This window comes from Thunnus maccoyii, chromosome 6 (genome assembly GCF_910596095.1).
Source record: "Thunnus maccoyii chromosome 6, fThuMac1.1, whole genome shotgun sequence".
NCBI lineage: Eukaryota > Metazoa > Chordata > Actinopteri > Scombriformes > Scombridae > Thunnus > Thunnus maccoyii.
In genome coordinates, this window is record NC_056538.1 from 33,763,636 (window position 1) to 33,772,057 (window position 8,422).

The following is an 8,422-nucleotide window of genomic DNA, read 5'->3' on the forward strand; positions in this document are numbered from 1 at the left end:
CTTACGTACACTTTGAGGTATTTGTACTTTACTTGAGTATTTCCATGTGATGCTACTTTCTACATTTCAGAGGGAAATATTGTACTTTCTACTCCACTACATTTATTTGACAGCTTTAGTTACTTTTCAGATGAAGATTTGACACAATGGATAATATAACAAGCTTTTAAAATACAACACATTGTTACAGATGAAACCAGTGGTTTCCAACCTTTTAAGCTTTTGACGTCTTACAAAAAGCAGTGTGTAGTCGGGGTCACATTTCACATGTCTATGAGTTGTTAACAGCTCCACCAAATAGTGATTTTTCCCTCTAAACTTCTCACATTCTTTCATTTCAATTAATGTTCAAATGATCCAATATTTCAGCAAAAATCAAAGATTAGAGAAAAAGTCAGAAAACTGAAAACAGATTTGTGTGTCAGAACTTTGTTTTTTCTTCTTTCCTCTCCCATTAATCATCTCACGGCCCCTCAGATTTATCTGCTGATCCTTTGGAGGGGCCCGACCCCTAGGTTGGGAACCACTGGACTAAACTAGCTAACTGTATCTAAAGTAGTTGAAACTAGCTCCACCTCCAGCAGCTACAACAGTAACATGCTGTGTTGTGGAAATTTTCTCTCGAGAAAGAAGGCACATGGAGACATAAAGAAAGCATTAAACATTGTTACTTGTTGAAGCAGTTGTAAACACTGTACAATCCATCACATCATCAGTAACAATTATACAAATGTCCACACGCAAACAAAAATACAATCATCTTGTATCTTTGGAGAGAAAGCATGTTGTTCAGCTGGCCCTTTCTCTAAAGATTGTGAACTCAAACTTGACAGCTTTATACCTCTCCAGAAGCAAAGCTAAAAACAGTCTGGTCCCTAAATGGACACTTCCACAAACCATTACACCTTCTTACAAACAAGTATGGTCTCTAAAACAGTAGGCTTAAGACAAAGATATCTCTAGCTAACCCCAGAGGTCAGCAAGCAACCCTCAGATAGAAACAGGTTCAAGAGTTCAACTAGCCTAGGAGTAGGATTTCTTCACCAACATGTGTCCCCAAAATGACAATGACATTACATCACATTCAGTTGATAACAAACATTGACTCCTTAGTTTTAAAACATTTGTAACATATATACAAAATGTGCATATCAGAACTCAAGAGACCCCAAACTCAATATATTTTCCTTGAAACCTAAACACCTAAACACTTCATCATCATTACATTGCAACAAAAACACTACATCTGATGTAAAATTAAACCTCTTTCAACACATTCCAAAAAGGTAAACATGACATGCCGTTTTGACAACCCACAAATCCTTGACTCTTCTTACATTAAGACATTCTCAAACATGGAACTGCATGTATTATACAACACTCAGTGTACAATAACTAGATGAAAAGTGTCCCATGATGATGAACAATGTCCCTTGCTGCGATGTTTCTCCTTGTCCCAGAGTCATATACCTGGGTTCAATAGTGACGATCTTACCAAACCTCTAAACACTGTCCCAGAAACTTGATTTTGCTTGTCCCAGCCTTGTGAGAACAACTCTTGCAGTCAGAGTTCAAGCAGGCTCTTCTCAGAACCAGTCTTGCTCAGACCCTTGCAGCCACTAGCTTATAGCAAGTGTTGAATCAAGTCCTTTTGTCCTCGTATTACACCAGGCTTATCCACACGACCCTCCTGGTCCTTCCTGTGGCTTCCTCACAGCCCTGGTGCCCCAAAGCAGCTTCAGTTTTGCTGTCCAAACTCAGTTCAGTGTCGTTCATGACTACATGCCTTCATGTGAAGGAATTGGGGGAAGAGTTGGCCTCTCTGCTTACTCTGTCCCACAAAACCTTTCAAAATGACTTGACACTCGATGACGTCTTCAACAGTCCCATTTCGTCCAACCAAACTATCCAAAACTCAAACACAGTCAATTAATAACAACATCACAGTTGAAACACGACTTAAAGACAGTTGAAACAGGTGTGGGCCGAAGCTACAGCATGTAATGTCTACCCTTTTAACACACATCATGTTTAACCGTGCAATGCAACAACAAAACAGTTATACACAAATTCTATATCAGAGTTGTAGGTCTCTTCAGTTCCTCACTGATTCCCTCCTGTGTTTCATAATCTAAGCACATCTCCATCATCAGAAAGAGCCTAATCATGTGATGCATCAATAAAACAAACCCTTGTACAAATTCATGGTTCTTTCAATTCAATTCTTGATCAGACAACTTCTAACCAAGACAAAACTCTTGTACAACTACTTAAACAAAAACAATATCCAACAACTTTGGTTTCTTACTTAAGACCTATTTTTTTTTATCTCAGATTCCTAAGAGAAGCATGTTGTAGACTCCCATATTGAGGAAATCCTGAATTCTTATGCCACTTTGGCAACAGAGCCATCATAACTCACTTTTCTTTTCTTTTTTTTTATTCATTTTATGTTTTTTCCACTTTTCCTTCACTCTCCCGAGTTGAACAACTTCTTGCTAACATTTGCTTTGGAAAGTTAAATCTTTTCTGAACTCTCCTCTCATTAACTTCTTTGCAGGTAGGAGCTGCAGACACATACCTGCACGGCAAAATGCAACCCAGGAAAATAAAAGAAAAACTGTGTACACATTACAGCACAGACTTTAACCTTGCTTTAGCGCTTTTCCACAATTTACGCAGGCTCACATATTGATAGAACTCTGATCTCACCCCGTATTTTAGGCCTTTTTGGGGACTCTAACCCCTTTTATTTCTATGGCTTTTGGTTACGCAGGCTCACATATTGATGGAACTCTGATCTCACCTCGTATTGTACGCAGGCTCACATTTGTTGTTCCCGATCTTACCTCACACTTTTAGCCCAGGGGACTCTAACCCCTATTAGCTCTTATCAAGGACTCTAACCTTGAAAGGGACCCTGGCAGCGGACTCTAACCCTGCCTCTTTTCTGTGCACTTTTTAGGCAAGAGAACACTTTTCTCTCACTTTAGGCAAATTCCCTAGGAATTCCCTCTCTAAGCTTAGAGTATCTATGACGCCATTAAAACGTCAACAACCACCAATGCATGCCTTCGAACTAAACTCCTTTCTTTTCCCTAAAAATTTTGGAAGCAAATAACAAATGCAATTTCCACAGAATTAATCACAATTACCAACAAACCAAAGATTGCTTACCACTGTCCCCATTTCCTGGAAGGTGACCCCAGCCTTTTTGCAAAAAGACCATAACTTACATAGGTCCCCGAGGTTTCTGCAATCTCCTAGGATCGGTCCTGGCCACTGGACAGGTCAACTCTCCCAGGAAAAAGGTCAGTGGGTTAGCATCCCGGACGAGCCCCCAAATGTTGTGGAAATTTTCTCTCGAGAAAGAAGGCACATGGAGACATAAAGAAAATATTAAACATTGTTACTTGTTGAAGCAGTTGTAAACACTGTACAATCCATCACATCATCAGTAAAAATTATACAAATGTCCAAACACAAACAAAAATACAAGACTTTGTTCTCAGATCTCAGCAATTAAGTTGAGTACTATGTTATCAGAATGGTTAGAAATGACGGACAAAACTAGGAGTTTTAATAAACTGTTAAATGATCCTTTAACTAATAACAGAACATCTCTGCAGGAGATATCATTGTCACACAGATTTATTTAAAATCATGTACAAACAATACAAGGCTTCAACCGTCAGCTACAAAATGTACAAGCAGAACAGCAGGAGTACAAAACTGAAAGCAGAAAGAGCCGAAAGGTACAAAGGTTCCTCTGTGTGTGTGTGTGTGTTTTGTGATACTGTATGTATGGAAATAAGTAACAAAAGGATGTTTTCTTTCTTTCTCAATAAAGAATAAAAAGCAAGAATCAAACTATATACAAACAGAGATTTTGTGTGAAATGACAAGATGCTTGTTATGTGAACACACTGCGGCAGCGTCGGTGTGAAAGACTGTTGTTCACACTGATCTGATATGAGGTGAGTTGTGTTGACACTGCAAACAGGCTTCAGTTTGACCGAAACCAGGAAAACAGCTGCGTCACCAAATACAATAAAAACTCTATCGAATTTGGTGTGAAAAATGGAAGGTTTGTAACTTCTTCTGTACATCTATTAGAAACCTATTTAACATAAATGTATTTTTAACATATTTGAATGTGCTTAACCAAAGGCATTGGAATGTAAAATTTAAATCTCAATATATTATATGAAACATACTGTTTTTTGGTCAGTTTATTTGAAGAGAATTGATTGGCTGTAGTTCCTGTCACTGTTTGTTAAAAGTTTTGATCTTCTGAAGGTCCTTTGATTGTTTTTCTCCCCCTAATGGTGGAACATGATTATCTAATCACCATCAGCTGTGTTACTAGGGTGTGGCCTATATAACATACCCGTGCCTGTGTCCTAATATGATTGTTGAATTTGAAGAAGACCTGAGGGCCGAAACATCATTCGAATAGGAGAGAAATACAAATGAAGCCAGAGTGTGTGTGCAACACTTTTTTCCTGCTCTCAGTAAGAAAAATATAGAAAATCACCAGACTGATCCTTTAAGTTACAGCCCATCGGTTTGTCTTGTTGAAGTGTTAAACGATGCCTCACTGTCTGTGGCTCTCGGCTGCCCTTCACTGTGCCTCCTTGCCTTCTTGCTATGTGGACGGCTCAGCTGAGCCCGGAACGCCTCACAAAAGATGAGGTAGATTAGTGGATCCAGGCAGATGTTGAGAACTGACAACAGGATGGTCGTCTCCTTCACGTAGTACAACATCAGGCTCAAAGAGCACCGTTTACTCAGGAAGGTGTAGGGAAGGCGAACCAGGTGGTACGGCACGAAACAAATGCAGAAGACGCTGACCAGCACCAACATTTTCTTGCGTGACCTCATGAGCTTCTTGCAGCTGGAGGATGCCGGCTGCCTCTGCTGTGCCAGCAACACACTGCGGGAGGCGCTGTAGTAGAAGAAGACCAGGGAGACGAAGATGAACAGGAAGATGGCAGAGGAGCAGATGTGGATGATTTTGTAGAACACAATGACCTGGGCGCTTAGCAAGGCGTCACAGGTGTCAGGGACAATGGTCAACTGTGGTTTGGTGAGGAGCGACAGGGTGATATCGAAGGTCATAATGGCCAGGAGGAAAACCCAGGTTACCGTGGAGATGATGCGGGCAGCCTGCACTGTCTGAAGGATGTGATTTCCTAAAGGATAGATGATCTTCAGATACCTGGAGAGAAGAGAGGCAGGCGTCAGCAGATTATTTCACTGATTAACAGTGATACAAATAATCAAACCACATATTTCATGAGGAATGAAGATTCTAATATTAGTTCTAGAGGAGAGGACCAGCTCTTTACTCCTGCAATGATACAAGGACATGGAGAAAGCTCATGAACATTTCAGCTTGCAGGAGTTCCAATGTGCTTGAATTCTATGTCTGTGCATATGGGAAGATAAACTCACTTGAATTTGTATATTGTAAAATGTAACTTGTTTCAAATTAAGAATATGGGTGAAAGGGCTGAATTCATAGTTTAGGTTAAGTTAACAAATACAAATAGCTCTTCTAACGCAAACCAAAGTTATCTTGACTAAATTTTGCATGTTGTATAAACCCCTGGTCTTCATTCAGTGGATTCAGATCTGTTAATTTATTGAACTGCACAGGTTGTTGTTTGAAATTGTAAATGTAATTCAGATGAAATTCAGTTTTCATCTGTATTTTCTGAATTTGAAGTCAGTTTTTCATTTGACTGTAAGAACTTACAGCTGTAGTTACTGCTGTTGCTCTGTAGAGTCAGTATAAAGATAATATGCAGGAATATAAAAACAGACAATAAAGCAATAAAATATTTATAAAAAGTGTTAACTGTGCTGATAAACTGCATAGTTTGTTGGAGTCTAGGGTGGGGGATCTACCTGTTAGCAGCGATGTAGCCCATGAACAGGATGCTGGCGTACATGTTGAGGTAAAAGGTGGAAGCTCCAAAGTTGCAGTAGACCAGGTGGAAGGTGATGGAGCTGTTGGTGTAGTTGATGATGCGGAAGGGGAGGTAAAGGCAGAGCAGGAAGTCAGCGGCTGCCAGGTTCTTCAGGTAGACCATCATGATCCTGGATACCTGCTGCTGAGCTGAGCAGAAGTAAACCTTCATGGTGAAGCTGTTGAGGACCAAACCCACCTGGAGAGGAAACAGGAGGAACTCAGGACAGGTTTTTAAGAGATTAACATGTGTGCTGATTAGCATACGGAGGAGGAGGAAATGTGACTGTAATGTGAATATTTGACACTCACCAGAAACACCAGACTGTAGACCGGCATGAAGAAGAGGTGGGCTGATGTGTCGACCTGATCACAGTGAGTCATATTATCATCATTGTCGGTTTGGTTGATGACTGAGGTCACTCCTTCTCCTACCAGGTCACCCATGTTTGTGGAGGTTCTAAGAAGGGTGAACACAATTATATCATCTTTATAGTGTTAAATATAGTTTCACACATTAACTATGTATCCTACTGAACCATCAGCTGACTTTATCATTACACATGTAAGACAGGAAGAGGCCTTGTGGATTAAATCTAAAGTGAGTCCAGGTGCCCTTTGTTAAGCATGTCTTTCAGCAGTCAAGTGTCCATATGAACAGTGAAAGAGGTTTTCCTCGCTGTAATCATTCCTCCTGTTCATACTGGATATTAAAAGATCCCCTTCAAATGTGCTTTCAATGTAAGTGATGGAGGCCAAAATCCACAGTGTGTCCACACAGTCATTTAAAAGTTGATTTGAAGCTTATATGAGGCTTCAGCAGTCTGAGTTAGTCATATCAAGTGGATATCTGCTGTAAGTGCTGTTGCATAAATGCACCATGTTCATGATGCATTAGTGATAATTGATTCATATTTGATTCCATTATTTAATACAATAAATAAATAAACAATTTATTTGATTGAAAAAATTTGATGTATAGTTAAAATTTAAATTTGATGTGATTAAACAGATTTGTCTTGTACAGTATAGGAATATACTGATGTATAACAGGTAGCAAATGAACATAGGTGACTGAAAGGGTTGTAACCACTAGTGCTGTAGCGGAGTGAGTGGTGGGCACACGGGTGGCTGCCAAGGGTCCAGTTACAAAGGGGCCCACCTTGGGCCCAGTCTGCCTGCCTGAACATGCATTTTGTTGTTTAGTTGAATATTAATATTACATTATTAATATTATATAATAATATGATATTAATAAGTCTGTTTGTGTGTCTTGATCGTGACAAAAAATAAAAAGTCCTCAGAAGACTCAGAGTCTTTCTTCCACAGAGTAGAGACGAGCCCCCACCTCAGCCAAGGGGTTCTCGTCTTGTGTCTGGACAGAAAGTGTGTCGGACACATTTTCCACGTGCACATCTCATGCAAAAGATATGTTGCATGTGTTGCGTGTGACGTGCATGTGAAAAATGCATCTGACACGCAGTATGATATGTGCATTGTTTCTTTTTGATAAGAACATAAATATGCTGTCTAAATGCCATCCTAGAGTTTTCTAATTGGATGTAATGTGGTTTGTTGTATTACACCACTATGAAACACTCTGAATTTGTTAACTGTTTTGATAAAATGAATGTGTGAATGAATGATTGAATGAATGTTATCCTACTGTATACCTTATTTCCTTTAATGACCTGTCTGACTGGCTTCTGACCACACCACTGCCAAGTGCTTAGTTTCAGACTTAATTTAGCTAAACTTGATAAATGTGTGGGGTCAAGAAAGTATAAAACAGAAAAAAGAGCAATTTTTGTTAATTTTTTCAGATTTTTCGCTAACTGCTCTTTTTTGGGGAAATGCCTGTTCAGGGCTCAATAAAGTTACAAACATCTATAATTAGACTTAAATTTTGGTTATGAAGAAATGAGTCAGAATGTTAGATGAATGTTGTTGGGACTGGTAGGAGTGTGTTTGGTTATTATGAAATCATGAAATTATTAATATTATTAATATTAATTAATAATACAGGACACCAACTGTTAGAGAGCCTCACAACAACCTACACACAACAGAACATTACATACACTTACAATGTCAATTACAAATTAATAATGTAAACTTGTCAAATTAAAAGCAAGACTACTTGCGCTAATGAGAAGACCCTAGATGAAGTGTAGATTCAGAGGTTGCAGAGCTGATTGGTCTTTAGTTGATGTTTTAATTTGGCCTTGAATGTATTGATGGAACTACAGCTCTTCATATCATCAGGTAGGACGTTCCACTGAGTTGTGGCTTCCACAGAGAACGCTGACTGCCCAAATGCAGTGCGATGAAATGGTCTGGTACAATCTTGTTTAGAGGATATTCTGAAGGATCTAATAGAACTTACTGATTGAGTGTACACAAAGTCACTTAGAGGAGGAGGGGCCAACCATGTAAAATTTTATAAAC

The 8,422-nt window shown here is 39.3% G+C and overlaps 1 protein-coding gene across 1 annotated transcript; it reads right to left on the minus strand.

Annotated features, from left to right (window-relative positions):
• Window positions 1-3,718: 3,718 nt before the first annotated feature.
• LOC121899168 (P2Y purinoceptor 14-like) lies at window positions 3,719-6,644 on the minus strand. The gene is made up of 3 exons (XM_042414816.1): window positions 6,287-6,644; window positions 5,914-6,173; window positions 3,719-5,221 (listed from the first exon to the last, which is right to left on the minus strand). The coding sequence occupies exons 1-3, from the start codon at window positions 6,419-6,421 to the stop codon at window positions 4,555-4,557; spliced, it is 1,062 nt and encodes a 353-aa protein (XP_042270750.1). The 5' UTR covers window positions 6,422-6,644; the 3' UTR covers window positions 3,719-4,554.
• Window positions 6,645-8,422: the final 1,778 nt, after the last annotated feature.